This window comes from Lampetra fluviatilis, chromosome 35 (assembly GCF_964198595.1).
Source record: "Lampetra fluviatilis chromosome 35, kcLamFluv1.1, whole genome shotgun sequence".
Taxonomy (NCBI): domain Eukaryota; kingdom Metazoa; phylum Chordata; class Hyperoartia; order Petromyzontiformes; family Petromyzontidae; genus Lampetra; species Lampetra fluviatilis.
Window position 1 is genome coordinate 11,648,359 of NC_136309.1, and position 15,318 is coordinate 11,663,676.

Genomic DNA, 15,318 nt, shown 5'->3' on the forward strand with positions numbered 1-15,318 from the left:
TGCATTTCGTGCTAAATTTAAATATTGTATATATTTTTTCTTGAACCAATGTAAGGTTGACATTAGAATTATATTATATTAAGCACGATTTCTATCTGGTTGAAGCCTTTATGGAACCATTGCTAGATACTGCAATAGCTTACCCCTCTTCTAAATGGTAGGCTCCTGAAAGATAGCAGCTGACCCCTCTTCTTAATGGCACAATCCAATTGTGAACACCGGTCGTTTAAAATGGAGCGTCCCATTGTATTCATGATGTTAGGTGTTAATAACTGAAACAATGTGTGCAAGTTATGAAACGTCGATGATGGTTTGTTTTTTATTTATTCAAATATAAAAATTCTAAACGGTATTCCAGGTGAACACGATGCTGTTTTGACTTTTCCACTGGTTTTTGCACACATGTAAAATTCTAATGACAAGGCTCTGTTGCTCCAACACCTGCGCTTGTAGCCAATTTACCACGGCTGTAGAATATTTTCACGTTGAAAGTATCACGTCCAAAGGCAGTGCGTAAAATCTTCCATGGCACATCTCACAAGGATCCTGAACGCAATGACAGACAAAGCTTTCGCCACGACCTACAGCAAGCATCGCTGGGCTCCTGTGAGATAAACAACTGAACGAACACATCAACGTCAACTCGCTTCAGTTTCCCACGAAACCGCTTAAAACAAATCACTGATGTGGCCTGCAAAACTGAGCGAATGTTCCCCAGCTTCTAGACGTTCGCGTTGTCTTACGCGGGAGAGGGGGGGGGGGTGCAAGCCAGCTCTGCGTTGGCCCCCTTCGGCGGGCCGAGTGGGGGCTTGCTTTTCCAAAAGGGAGTGGGAAGGGCTTGCGCACTTTCGCTCGGGCTGCCTTCAGAAACGGTCGCGACATCGCGGCCAAAAAGGAAGACGCGCACGCCGTCGATATCGTCCCTCGAATAAAATATGAACAACAGATTTAGCAGGGGACGAGCATATGCTAAGCCAAGCTGCTTTTTGTGTTTAGTTTGTCGTCCTTCCCCCACACCTCCGATTAGCACGGTTGGCTACGTGCGGTGCGAAAGAAGTCCAACATACATACGAGCATACATTCAATTAAAACAAATTGATTGCTCCCCTACAGATTTTTTTTAATTTTACCAGCTAAGGCTCACTGAGCTACAGAGCTCTTTTTCAGATTTGACCTGGCCACAAACGACGGCTCAACAAAGTGGCTTATTTGTAAATGTATAGCAGTAGCCAAATACTCTAAACACGTTGATTCTAAATGTGGAGCAAAAAAACAGAGGACCCAGAGAAATATCCACGAGGAGAGAGAACATACAGACTCCAAATACACAGCAGGCGTCACATGGTCGGGATCGAAGCCACGACCTCCCATTTACCAGGCAAGGTAGTTAACATCTCGCCAGCGTGGGGGAGGTGGAGGCAGGACCTCTCGGGGACCACCAGGCCGCACCGAGCTCCGGCTACCTCTGGCCAACTCCTTGGCCGGTCACAGCTGAGGAGATGATGAGGGCAGGGCCACGGAGGGGGGCGGCACAATCTCCACGATCAGCATGGGATCAATCAGCGACGTCCACTTAATGGTAATCTGTGAAAAAAAATAGTTCTATTACTGTACAAAAAACGCAGGTAGTATTTCTGCACGCTCAAGCAAGGATCGGGACAGCATTCATCGTCATTGGAAACCCAAAACCAACAGTGGAAATTACACAATTCTATGGTGGGGCAAGTCTTTCCGAAGGACACAGTACAATAATTCAAGAATGCCGCTTATATACATAATACAGGGAGATTTAACACGTCGGCTTCCGCGACCAATATCATCCATAATCTAGGTTTTTGGGTTGTATCGCGTAAATATATCAATGTGTCATTAAAACCCGCCACCACCCGACACAGCCAATTTACAAACTGTTTATTACTCAGATTGTAAATGTTGTGGCTTGGCTCTCCAACACACCGGTGTGCTGTACTAGTGACGAATTGGCCACGTTCTGTTTACGTGACAACCCTTACTAGTTGGCTGCATCGGGTGGTGGCGGGTTTTAATGACACATTTATACATTTACGCGATATAACCCAAAAACCTCTATTATGAATACAAGTGTTTTTCACATTGTGGTATGAACCTGGCGAACCGAATTGAATTCTCGTCACGACTAACATCAGTGGTGAATGATATCTGTACCAGTCCTAGGTAACTCCCCCGCCCCTCTTCACCAACCCGCATTGATCAGCACGGTGAAGTATGGCCAAACAAAACCCATGACCGACACTGCGGATTGGAGGTCTTCATCGAACCGTGAATTGATAAGAGGATGATTAATTATATTAAGTGCAAAACATCAACCCATTTACAGCTGGTGGGGAAGAGGGACTCCACAATTTCACCATGACACTGTATTCACATTGCAATGTTTTTGTTGAACCCAAATCTAGCAGTGGCCAAGTTTTTTAATGTAAAAATTCCCGCTTTCTTCCAACAATTTCCCCATTCTCTTTGCCGCCGCCATCGTCATCTTTGTGAGGCTGTACTGGACATCTGTGAAAAATGACTTTATATCTCATCGGATTCCTCCACAACATTCCTCCTGCAGTATAAATAAATACATATTCTGAGTGGAATGCGCTTCTCACTGTCGTTTCGCGCGTGAGGCAGGGTGCAGCCTCCGCCCTTGGAGAGTTGCCCTCGGCATCACTCTCGTACTCCAACTCGAATTTTCCACCCATCTGCTTGCCTGGAAAGTCATACGGCAAAAACAAAACATGGGACCATCTTTGTAAAACTGTAGTGACTGACTCAGAGACACTCAGAGTATGAGGCACTCTGTTTATTAACACGGCCTAACAGTTAACACTTGGTAACTACGGTTCCCAGTCAGGACAGCTGGTAGACTGCCTGACTGGCGACGCCGAGACGGTGAAGACGGAGACCACGGTGAAGACTCCAGCAGCAGCACGACGGGGATCCCCCCACTCCACACGACAGCCCCGAGCTCCCCTCCCGGGGCCCCTCTTATACCGCCAGCATGGCCTGGCTCCGCCCACGGCCACGCCCCCTTCTGGAAACTTCTCGCGGGTTCTCGATTTGCCCCTTCCGTAACCTTTCCCCAAGATCCCTCTCTGGTCTATCACGTGGCCTGCTGTCAGTCAGGGCTGCTGTAAGCTGCAGATCCCCTTCCCCGCCAGCAGCCAGCGCTATGCTGCTACGTGACCGATTCCATGTCACTACAAAGTACCAAACCACCAATACCCTTTGTTTGAGCGTCGCAGTGGCGAGATGTTAACTACCTTGCCTGGTATATAGGTCGCGAGTTCAATCCCGACCCTAACACCTGCTGCATATTTGGAGTTTGTATGTTCTCCCCAGTGGAGTCATTAAGAGAATGCCACTGCATGCGAGTTACCATCTGGCTACACCGGCAGGCACTAAGAGATGCCGATCAGGTGTGTCTCACCTGGCAAATCGGTGTTAATATTTGTGGAAGGAGGGGGGTGGATAAGGGGGATTTAAATCGTTAACCTGAGAAATAAAAGTAGTACAAGGATGAGCCCTTGTATATGTGGCCACCTTCCCATATCATTGTGGAGAGATGGCAAAGCCATAGCGGCTGGCACACCATTATATTTATAGCGAGCTTATTTTAGAAATTACTCTTTGCATTGTGCACGTATACAATTTGCATCTCTAAGGTTTTGTACCAAATAAATCCCGACAAAAACTGTCAGTATACCACGCCGATATGACCCTCGGCCTTCTCTCTGTTCTGCAGAGGTGCCACTGCCCGCAATGTTCGGCGTGCAAGTTTTTTCCAGCTAAATCGCCAGATCCGTTGCTTAGGTGGCGAGACGGTGGCGATGGCGTCTCCTCCTGTAGCGGAGCGCTGGCCTTACCTGCCGATGGGTCCACCTCGACCGTAATCTCCAATTCGCGGGAGATGGGGTCGTACCTCAGCACCTCCCCCTCCTGCGTGGGGCACAAAACGTGACGTGAAAATAGACACAGCGCCGTCGCCGCGACGTGGAAATGAAAACGAATAGCGGAGGCGTCACAGCAACACCGAACCCCTCTGCTCGGAAAGGCCTCATCCCATGGAGTTTCAAGACGGCTCCTTACAAGGGGTCTCCGTTTCAAATATTTCGGTCCGTTCTTTTCTATTTTTTTGCTTTTGCATGTGGGTGAAAGCTGGCGTAGACAAATTAAACGCACGTCTATGACTTTGACAGTTTATTTTTAAAAAAGCACACACAGAAGCGAACATACTTTATGTGTTGCTTTCTACAGACCATTTTAAAGTAAACTCAACTCGTGTATATGAATGCATATCCTATATTGTACACGCAGAAGCAACCTACTTGCCTACTGATTTCCACAGACCACTTTAAAGGTACAATCGATCCCACCTAAAGTCACCGCCACCTGCACATTCACACACTGTGGACTGCACTGGCAGGGGGTCCCATTATATCGCCAGACTCTGTGATAACGCCATGACAACGTGGAGTGTAACTCACTTTGTAGTCAGAGACTTCCGGGGAGTAATTCTCATTCATTTCCAACATCTGGAAGAGAATAAAAAGTACAAAAACATCACAGGAATGTATCGGCTTCAACAATTCACGACATTTTCATTTCAATTGATGTCCCGCTCTTTTGTACAGCGTCTTTATTTGCTGTTGCACTTAATCGTAATACATTTTTTTTTATAATGCGCAGTATATGGAAAGCAGGAAATTAACAGAACCTGCAGGGTGAATGGGCCGAACAAGGGGGTAAAAGACCAGTTTAAAGAGGCCAGTTTTCAAGACAGACTTAAACATATCTAATGATTCTGATTGTCTTGTTCGCAAAGGCAAAAGCGTTCCAAAGCCTGGGAGCTGGACTGGCAAAATCCTGATCACCCCAGGGACAGAGCCTTGACCTTACAAAAAGGCGATGTGAAGATCTCATCGCTGATGTATATAGATGGATCGGTTGCTGTAAATATTATGGGGCGAACCCCGCCCATCTCTAAACCTTTATACACAGCTTGCCCTCATATGGCTAATCTCCCTGTTCCTGATGACCGCTTGTGTTTTGATCGAAACGTCGTGATATTTTATTCACTTTATTTTTATTATTTTATTGTTATTATTTTTTCTATCTACGTGACTTTACTGAAAGAACCATAGAATATGGCATCAAGAAGTAATAGAAAGGGACTGAAGTATAAATGCTTTAGTCTGCAAGACAAATCCAAACTTTTTGATAGAATCGATGCAGGGTGTGTGTCAATGCGTATGGTGTGTGAAGAGTTTGGGAAAACAAATTTGGAAAACAAAAACTATTAGGGCAGGAGGCACTGGGGACATAATTCGGAATATTGGATAATTCGGCAAGGTCAGATCCCCATGTGTCAAATTAACAAGGGTTTAGTGAAGTATATTTATTGCCATCACCTTGAAAGCGATGTGGTCCCCTGCCCGTGGAGGTCCATCCAAGGTAGGAAGTGCAGAGTAATCCCTCTTGACCACCTCCACGGCATTCTGGACGGTGCACACAGACCACACGGCGGAGGTGACCGTGGCAGCGACGGCACCTTGCTACTCGCTTTCACACGCAGCTCCGATACCTTTTGGGTATTTCCGAACAAAAGGACTCGGTCAATACCGACAACTGTGTGGACTTTAATATAGAATCTTTATATTTGAATGTGTAAACAAACATGCTAGACTACTGTTAAAATGCAATTTGTGAGTCTAACACCGCTTTGTGAGTCTCACACCGAAACAGGAGGAATTCTCCACAATTCTGTATGTCGCCTGACGAGGCTTGTTGTAATTACCGGCGAAATATCAAAGTACTCGAATTGAAAATGTCGTAGGTTGAACTAGTAACTAATGGCCATGTTTTGTTAACGTGACAAACGTTACTAATTGGCTGTGTCGGGTGATGGCGGGTTTAACGGCACATTTATACTTACACCACTCTTGCCTCTCGTTTCTGGTGGGCTAGGCCCCGAACCCAGTACCACCACAACCCTTCCTTACCCACCTATTGCACAACTGCCAAACTCCATATCAACTGGAAAAAATCATGACCTCCATCCTGAACACACTTTGCTGGGCAGAATGTATGCCTCAGCTTCCCTGTAACATCCTGGCGACATGAACACCAAATCAGCACAAGCTTTCCAATAAAAGTGTTTGCAAGCGTGTATGTTCTTCAGGAACACAACTTCCGCGTTACAGGAGAACAGACTGTATATTGAACATCTTTCGCACCGTACGCAGCCAACCGTGCCAATTGGAGGTGTGGGGGAAGGACAACAAACTATTCGCATAAAGCAGTTTTTTTTTTATCGGCCGATCCTTGACTCAGATCCCCAGGCATCTCCACCTCCTTCTCTCTATGACACAGTCAGTCAGTATATCTCAGGCGAGGCCCATTGAGCTCAGCTCTCTTTTAATGGCTCTCTCCATTGGGTCCTCTGGACCTCCAAAGCACACCTCCCCCCATGCCCCCATGTCTGTTTATTATCATGCCGTGCGTCACACTGTATCAGGGTTCGGCAACCTGCGGCTCCAGAGCCGCATGCGGCTCTTTAAGGACTGCTGTTTCGTGACGTTATATATGAAGGGCCACCGTCTCGTACTCACATTGCATTGCGGCTCTTGATATATTGAGCTTTTTTTTTACCGAATTCGAAAAAAATTGCTCTGCTTGTTATTTTGGTTGCCGACCCCTGAACTATGCCAAACAGCCTCCAGTGGCTTTGTTTAGTTTAGTTGTGCTATTTATTAATACTATAGGCATCTAATGGATACAACCCCCGAGTAAATGAATGAATTCACATTATTGGGGTTTGCAATTCTATTCAATAATCTATCAATTAGTTTTTTGCTTCTTGTTCCGTTGGAGTTGTTTTGTTTTTCCTGTCTAGTTTGTATCGCTGTGTTTGTACTATTATCAAATGATCTGCGACCATCTTAAATGATTTATTTTTTAATAATCAATTCTCACACGTGTGATTTGATGCATGTATCAAGAACCTCGGAAATTATTTTCATCCTTGCATTGAATGCTGGGTGATAAACAACTTATATATTTATATCCAAAGTAGTTAGCCCGGACGTTTAGTTCTTGGGTGGTGGATTGCTTCAATACTTCTGTTGAATTTTTCGGAGTTTTCAGCATTTCGCTATGTTGGTTCATGGTCGGTGTTTCCACAACTTTAACAACGAAGGTTAAAGAGTGGCCACGTTATGCAGTGTTTGTAAATGATGGCGGCACCTGCACTACGGTGGAGGCGTTGGTGTAGACATCTCCAGCTCCACTCTCTCTGCTCAGCTCCTCGCTGGGCAACACTTCCGGTTCTGAGGAAAACGCGTCGAAGCGCAAGTGACTGCGGTACTGAGCAGGGCTCTCCCCCACTGCCCCTCGGCCCCGACTGCCCCTCCAGCCTCTCCCTCGCCCGGGGAAAGGCTCATCGTTGGGCATCCCAGATGTCCCATCTTCATGCCGGCTCGGGTACGGAGTGCCAGGAAACGTTCCACGACTCCTGCATTCGAAAGAATACAGTCCAGTTAAGTACACGTTTCAAAGTGTACGCATGCTCCAACTACTGGACATCTGTCGACCTACTGCACATCTGAGAAAAAGAGCTTTCTAACTCATCGGATTCCTCCAGTATAAATAAATATTCTGATTCTGAAACAAGTATTAACATGTCACTCTCCCTCACTAGGTAGCCAGTGGTGGAAAGTCTAAATTCCCAAGGCGAGAGCCACTCTCCGAATCACAAGCACTGATGCTTTTCATAAGGTGATCCATATTTTACTGACGCAGAGGGGTGTACAAGAGCTAAACTCATTCCCGACCAGCAAGTGACCTCACAACCGTGTGAATGCGAGAGCCGAGCGTTGTGCCAGTGCCACCTGGCTGGATATTAAACACCTACACGTACCACACTCGAGATTACACTGGTGTCTCTGCAAACAGTTATGCAGAAAAAAATATGTTGACTCAAAAGACTGCAGGAATTCAAAATAATAATGATTATTTTTCTATCTCTGTGACTTTACCAAAAGGACCAAATAATAGAAAAACACATAAAAAAGCCACAAATTGCACACTAAGAATAAGTAATACTAGCCTTATTCTAGCGACTCATAACACGTACATTGTCTTTGCTTTGCTTTCTATTTGCTTCTGTGGGTTGCTTTGTACAGCATCTAGAAAGTCCCTTCGTATTTAGAAGTTATATGTTAATATTAGGATTTTGTTGTTTTAAGTAAAAAGCCACGGCACCTTCCAATTCCACGGTTCCCTGCTCCATTCCACTTCCTCTGGCCCCTTCCCAGTCCAGACGTGGCTCCCTGGACATCATCCTCTACATCACATGGTGAATTTTCGCGCTGCGTGTTCTTCCCCCCTCTCCTCCCCGACACATTCACGGGCGTCGGCCCCACTGCGGGTTCAGCTTCCATTCCACTCGACGCGTCTTCACTGCTGCTGCTGCTGCTGTCCGATTCGGCCGAGCCGTCCCCTTTCGAGGACTTCTCTGCAATGCTGCTCTTGGCGACGGCCGAAGGAGCTGCTGCAGATCTTGTTCCCGAATGTGGGCGAACCGTATTGTCGGCAGGACTGTTTAGTTTATTTCCCTTGTCATTCTCATCGCTGTCGGAGCTGGAGTCAGTTTCTTCCACTGGTTTCCCGGCCTTCCGCTGTTGCGTGGGAATCTGCACAGTTGCATGCATCCCACCGTCGGTGACCTTTCGTTTCCCTTTGCCTTGTCTTGCACGTCCAGCACCTACCGTTTTATTTTTTGCGGCTTTAGATCCACTGCCTGATTTATCACTTTGGACACCATCATCGCCATCATCACCTGAGCTCAAAGATAAGCTGCTTTTCGACTTCTGCTTGCTCACTGTTACTGCAACCTTTGATTTTGTGCTTGCTGCAGCTTTTGACAAAGTCCGTTTCCTTTCCTTTGTAAACAAAGCAGAACCGTTTTGTTGGGAATCAAATGCTTTCCTTTTCTCCTTTTGATCATTTGCCTGCACTCTGGTTTCAGATTTCCGGGAAACTTTCTTTTTCTGGCGAACCTTCGTCGTTGAATTCTCGTGCTCAGAACCATCTTCATGCTCATCCTTCTCACTGCTGGAACTCACAGCTTTCCCGTGGCCTTTCTTCAATTTATCCAATTTCGCTTTGACTTTACTCGTCTCAAATGCCTGTCTGGCATTGACTGTATCATCATCATTAACCTCTTCAGCTTTCTTCTTCTTTCTCTTCTTTGCTGGTGAGATTGAATTCACGTGGTTTTCTTGTAGGTCCTCTTGGTCCTTGGGAGACTCCGTTTCCCGTTTATTTTTCTTTTTACGCTTTCTGACGTTGTTGTGGACAGAGTCGCTTCCATCGCTGTCACCTTCAACGTGGCAGCTCTTCCTTTTCTTGCAAGATGGCAGCGATTGGCTCTCACCACTAGATGGGCACAAGTCCAGAAGTTCTGTCTGCCGCACACTGGATAAAACCAACAACACACACGAACTCAGAAACGAGGATAACCAGCCCACCAATGAAACAGTGGCAACAGAATACTACATATGAGGTGGTGACAGTATTGGGAGGCCTTCAACCAGCAGTGGATAGAGCATGGCTGCTGGTGATTGTCAATGCACTGCTGGACGAGGGCCCAGCCAAACCGTGCCGGTTTTGCGAGTGACCAGGCTCTACCACGTTGGTCCCTTATGGTTCGTGTCGACGCAGAGCACAGATGTGGCAGCACAGGACTGCACAACATCTTCTGCACTGCCCTCTGCTGCCCGCATACTGGTCCACACCCAGTGTTTATTTTATTATCGTGTTCCCTTAAACCAGGCATGTCCAAAGTCCGGCCCGCGGGCCAATCACGGCCCGCAGTCAGATTTCACACGGCCCGCAGCTTCGGTCTTATAAATCATAAAACTTTAAAGATGTAATTCCTCCTTTGACCACACGGTGGCAGCACCATTCTAATTCTATCTGGCTCTGCATCCGTGCCGCGAACCCTTCTCGAGTCATTTCTGCCATGGCGACTGCAAAAAAAGAAATGCGGTCATTCGCTAAGAAAAAGCTGAGCTTATTCAGCTCCACATATTTGTGTGAGCAAACATTCTCAGTCATGAACTTAAACAAGAACCGATTGAGGTCAAGGATGAGCGACTCCCACTTGCGTGACATTTTACACATCTCAACCACTGCCCTCAAGCCAGACCTGGTCTCTTTACTGAAATCTAGATCTCAGTATCACCCTTCTCATTAGTGTCAGCAAGTTATCTGTTCCTTGATCAATCTGAAATTGAGTGTTTTGAACGGTAACATCTGTCACTATTAACAGTGAAAAGCCTAAAGCACACTAATGCACTTGGACTTATGGCACTTGTTTTATTAAACTCTTGAATAAGATTTGGTTATAACTGTTGATGTTATGTACCTGTAGATGTGACACAAACTATTGCTTTCTGAAAGATCTTGTAAAAGACAAGGGCAAAATTCACTTGTTTTAAAGGTTAATGATAACAGATCACTTTGCATTACTTATAACTCCTGATTAAAATGTTCATGAGGTAAAGATATTTAACTCATGGAAATTTAAGGTATTCTATACAGTTTGTTCAATGTTATCTGACTGAATGAAAGGCAGAATTGTGTTTTTAGAGTTGTTCACGTCTGCCTGAGTGGCTTATATTTGGTTACATTGTCATTTAAAAAATAAAGGTAATTGTGACAATGAAAATTGTTTTATAACAGTGTGTATTTTCACGTAACTTTTGTGGTTTAAAAAAATGTCAGAAGGAACTATTGGCCCCCGAGCATCTTCACTTTATCAAATGTGGCCCTCTTTGCAAAAGGTTTGGACACCCCTGCCTTAAACGGTTTAGATTTCATGGGACCTCCTTTGCTAGTACCAAAATATGAAAATAAGTTTTCCCCTTTTTTCTGGCAACAAAACAGGTGTTGAGATGTTAAAACACCAAACTGAAACCTTTTACAAGGAATCATGTCTGCATTAACCACAATACTTGTGGCCAGAATGCAAACAAAAAACATACTCTGATAATATATGCATTGTCTTTGAAACTGATTGGTCCACACCAGAGACAGCTTTCTTTTGAGCTTAGTCTCAGCCTAGTCTCAAAACGATGTTAGACCAGAGGACGCCTTTTGAGACGAGGCTCAAAAGAAAGCTGTCTGATTCCTTTTAAAATGTTTCAGTTTGGTGTTTTAACATCTCAACACCTGTTTTGTTGCTAGAAAAAAGGGGAAAACCTATTCTAACGTTTTATATTTCTTTGAAAAATGTGAAACGTCGTTTATATAAAAAGCATTTCAATTACAGAATCGTCAAAAATGTGTTCATTGTAAAAGAAAATGAAATGCTTTTACTGATGTCCAGATCAAGTACCCCGACAGCGATCTCTCCTAGATTCCTGTCTGGCAATGGTGCATGCCCAGACTGCTGCGGTCATCAGGCCGCAACGGTGAGAACTGCCAACAGCAGCGGGGAGACCCCCCCCCATGAGGCTCATCGCTGGCACACCACGGTCACCGTGGACCACTCCGGCCTAAAACTAAAAACAATGTCCTTCCAGAAAAGCCTCACGGGAGTCCCAAAGGATCGCTTGACCCATTCCGGTTGAAACGCACATTTAGCTTCGTGCGTGCGGAAACCGGAGAAAACCCGCTCGGGCGAGTAGACAACTCAAAGGTCTACACAGACTGGGTTCAGGAAGCCATCTATCCAGCCCTCGCTTCAAAAGACTGGCTCAACAATCCCGACAGTTTGAACACGTCGGAGACTACCACCTGGTCGTATCTACAGATATCTCATACGAGCACGACGGCTCCCATCTCTGCGTGATTCAGGAACCATGCCCGGCTTGTGTGTGGCTACGGGGGTGTGGTCTGCAAGGGTGGAGAGCCAGTGAAGTCTGTGAGAGTGAGATCTCTCGAGCGTGAGGTCCCATGGGAATGAGACCAGGGTACCATGTCACCGAACTCTGGTGACAGACAGAGGTCCAATGAAACTTGCCCCCCCCAGCACCTCTGATTAGCACGGTTGGCTACGTATGGTGAAAAAAAAGTTCAACATATATACAAAGGGACAGTGAGGTCCCAGTAGGGGCCGGTCAGAATGTGACAACAGCTAACAATACAAAAACACGGTGAGAGTGCAACGTATTGGAAAGGTAAACAAATTACTTTAAAATATATACAAATAAAACTAAACTATTGCTATCTTACCATGTAAAGCCCACTGAATTATTAGCTTATTTTTTAGAAGCGACCTGACCACAAATGATAGCTCAACGAAGTGGCTTATCAAGTCAAAATTCATAGCAACAAATTAATATCAATAATTTCGAAGCATGTTTCTAAATAGTCAAGTTTTTGTGTTTGTTATACTTCCACCGCACCTCCGATTCGTACGGTTGGCTGTGTATGGTGCGAAAGAAGTTCAACATACAGTCGATCATCGATCAACTGGATCTAGATCGATGATCGACTTAGGGGGGTTAGGGAGTGCCGGATTTTCAAAAACGCCAGATAATCACATCAGTATTTAAAATAACGTATTTTTGCACATTCTTGAATAACAAGTTTTTAGGTGTTGTGTAAATTTTTTTGTCTTTTAATTTTGTTTACCATATGAAGTTGGCCTAAATAAACATACAAATAGACGAAAAATATATCTACTGTAAAAAGTTACTGTATTTACTGGACTGTGCTTACCACTCGAATCTCGAAGACTTGCATGGGATGATCATAGGGGGGCTAGAATTGGAGGTGGTTATTCAGAGTCTGAATCAAACTCAATCAGCTGTGATGGAGGTTCGCCGGATCAGCCGAGGACCGGCGGATAATGTTGGAAGAAGTGGGTAGCTGCTTCCCTTCGATTTTTAATTTTCTTTATGCAAGCCACCCACTTTTATTGAGCACATCAAATTTGATTAATTCTGTGGTCAAAATAATAGATTTTCTACTTTTGAGTGCAAATAAAAGTGTACATTGAAAAGCTTGTTTATTACCTCATTATTTTGTGTTTGAACATCTTCACGTCTGCTTTATTGCCAGAAGAGCTAAAGCCTATTCTTATTTTCCCCCCATCAATTTTGATACGGCCAAAAATGTCCCATGGATACATACACGCATGCAAAACACTACCCCAGTGTTTATAATTGCAAGGGGCCCGCGGACCAAATGTGTAAGCAGCCTCCCCTTGCAGGCGGTGCCGTGTGTGGCGTAACCCCTCTCACGCCGATGATGTCTTATCGGCGAAAGTGTCCCACAACTCTGGACAGATGAGTTGAACTCACTGGACCGTGTCTCCGTCGCGCACGAGCCCCACGTGTTCGGCGGGCGGCAGCAGGCAGCCCTGCACGAACAGCGACAGCCCCACGCGCCCGCCGAGCCCGAAGCGCTGGCGGATGAGGCACGCGAGGTCGGCCACCACGCGGCAGCGGCCGGGCTCCAGCGCCAGCCAGCACAGCCTCTCGCCCGCGGCCTCGGGCGGCGCGTACTCGAAGGAAACCTTGAGGCGGATCGGCGGCCGAGGGAACGTCCCGAGAGCTGGGTCCAGCGGGCAGTCCCACGACATCACGGGGCCCTGCAGGTGACGATCACGACGATGATGATGATGCTGCTGCTGCTGCTGTGGGGAGCGGTGGTGCAGTGGTTAGTGCGCAAGCGCTACGAACTCAGATAGCCGAGTTCGATTCCGGCTCACGGCCAACACCAGTGACGACTATCTGAAGCGGTTCTGTGCCTCCCCTAGGTTGACTCCGCCTCAAATGAGTACCTGGTGCGATGTGCTCGCGAACAACACTTGCCCCTACAGTCTAAGGTTATACGAGGTGTCTTCGTCTATTTGGTGGTGCTACAACTGCTGATGTTGCTACTCTAGGCTACCGCAGGGGTCAGCAACCACAATAAGAGCCGCGAGGCGGTGGCGGTCCTTCACAAAGAGCAGTCGCTAAGCAGTCCGCAGGCTGCGGAGCCGAAGCTACCTGATGCGTGTAGATCGATATCGATTCGTACGCGCACGACCCACTCGCAGGACCGCGTGTAAAGCATCGATTAGTGGGAACTCGCGATCTGCAGTCCTCACGGCTCTTAAAAGACTCGAGCCGTGACCTCGAAACGCCTGCCAATTCTGGTGTAAAGATGATGGCTCTGGCTGTAACATCATCATCATCTCGCTGATGCTATCGCTGGTGTAGCTGCTATGCTACAGCAGCTCCTGATTACTTCTGCTGCTGACCCCGCTACCAATGTGATGTGTCTCTCTGTCTCTGTGTCGCTGTGTCTGTCTCTCTGAGCTGTAGTCGTTGTCTCTCTGTGTTATTGTCTCTGTGTCTCTGAGCTGTAGTCGCTACCTCTGTGTCGCTGTCTCTGTGTTATTGTCTCTGTGTTATTGTCTCTGTGTTATTGTCTGTGTCTCTGTGTTATTGTCTCTGTGTCTCTGAACTGTAGTTGCTACCTCTGTGATGCTGTATCTGTGTCTCTGTGATGCTGTCTCTGCTGTTGTCTCTGTGTTGTTGTCTCCGTGCTGTAGTCGCTACCTCTGTGATGCTGTCTCTGCTGTTGTCTCTGTGATGCTGTCTCCGTGCTGTGTCGCTGTCTCTGCTGTAGCCGCGGCGTCGCCAGGCCGCAGCTCCACGTGGGCCGCGCAGCTTCCTGTCCGCGAGGCTGTTTCCGGTGAGAAATCCGCGGCAGCCAACCACAAAGGAAATCCGCAGAAGCTCCCCAACTCTCCACTCGGATTTGTTACCAAGGGCCCACTGAGCTGTCGCTCTTTTTCAGAAGTGACCTGGCCACAAATGATAGCTCAACGCAGCGGCTCATCATCACGTGGACATTTCTCGCAGCCAAACATTCAAAACGCGTGGTGATTCTAAATGTGGAGGGTAAAAACCAGAGGACCCGGAGAAAACTCCACTCCACATACACAAGACTCGGTTGAACCCTTTATATCAATAAAACAGCTGCGTTAAGATGTTAAAACACCAAACCGAAACATTTCTGCAAGGCATCATGTCTGCAATAACCATATATACTTGTGGTGAACATGCAAACATAGACACACGCTCTGGCCGTGTATGATGCATTGCCTTTGAAACTGATTAGTCCACACCAGAGACACACCGGGCTCTAAAGAAAGCGTGTTATGTGTTCATGTTCACCACAAGTTTATGTGGTTAATGCAGACACAATGCCTTGCAGAAGGTTCAGTTTGGTGTTTTAACATCTTAACGCAAGCTGTTTTCTTACCAGAAAGGGTAAAGCCTCCTCTTATTC

The 15,318-nt window shown here is 46.4% G+C and overlaps 1 protein-coding gene across 5 annotated transcripts; it reads right to left on the reverse strand.

Annotated features, from left to right (window-relative positions):
* Nucleotides 1-323: 323 nt before the first annotated feature.
* COIL (coilin) lies at nucleotides 324-14,900 on the reverse strand. 5 transcript variants are annotated; one of them, XM_078872965.1, is made up of 9 exons: nucleotides 14,583-14,900; nucleotides 13,338-13,627; nucleotides 8,287-9,501; nucleotides 7,270-7,537; nucleotides 5,436-5,522; nucleotides 4,512-4,559; nucleotides 3,891-3,963; nucleotides 2,634-2,734; nucleotides 324-1,584 (listed from the first exon to the last, which is right to left on the reverse strand). In XM_078872965.1, exons 2-9 carry the CDS (start codon nucleotides 13,616-13,618, stop codon nucleotides 1,486-1,488), a joined length of 2,172 nt encoding a protein of 723 aa, XP_078729091.1. In that variant the 5' UTR covers nucleotides 13,619-13,627; nucleotides 14,583-14,900; the 3' UTR covers nucleotides 324-1,485. The 5 variants fall into 5 exon arrangements, with proteins under 5 accessions (XP_078729091.1, XP_078729089.1, XP_078729087.1 ...); XM_078872963.1 differs by having other exon boundaries at nucleotides 13,338-13,663; XM_078872961.1 differs by having other exon boundaries at nucleotides 13,338-13,666.
* Between the last annotated feature and the right edge of the window lie 418 nt (nucleotides 14,901-15,318).

Coding starts and splice junctions, on each gene's coding strand:
- COIL (XM_078872965.1), bottom strand. CDS start 13,618: ATGTCGTGGGACTGCCCGCTGGACCCAGCTCTCGGGACGTTCCCTCGG. Junction 5,523..7,269: donor ACGCCTCCACCGTAGTGCAG/GTGCCGCCATCA, acceptor TGCACCGTCCAG/AATGCCGTGGAGGTGGTCAA. Junction 4,560..5,435: donor GGGACCACATCGCTTTCAAG/GTGATGGCAATA, acceptor ATTCTCTTCCAG/ATGTTGGAAATGAATGAGAA.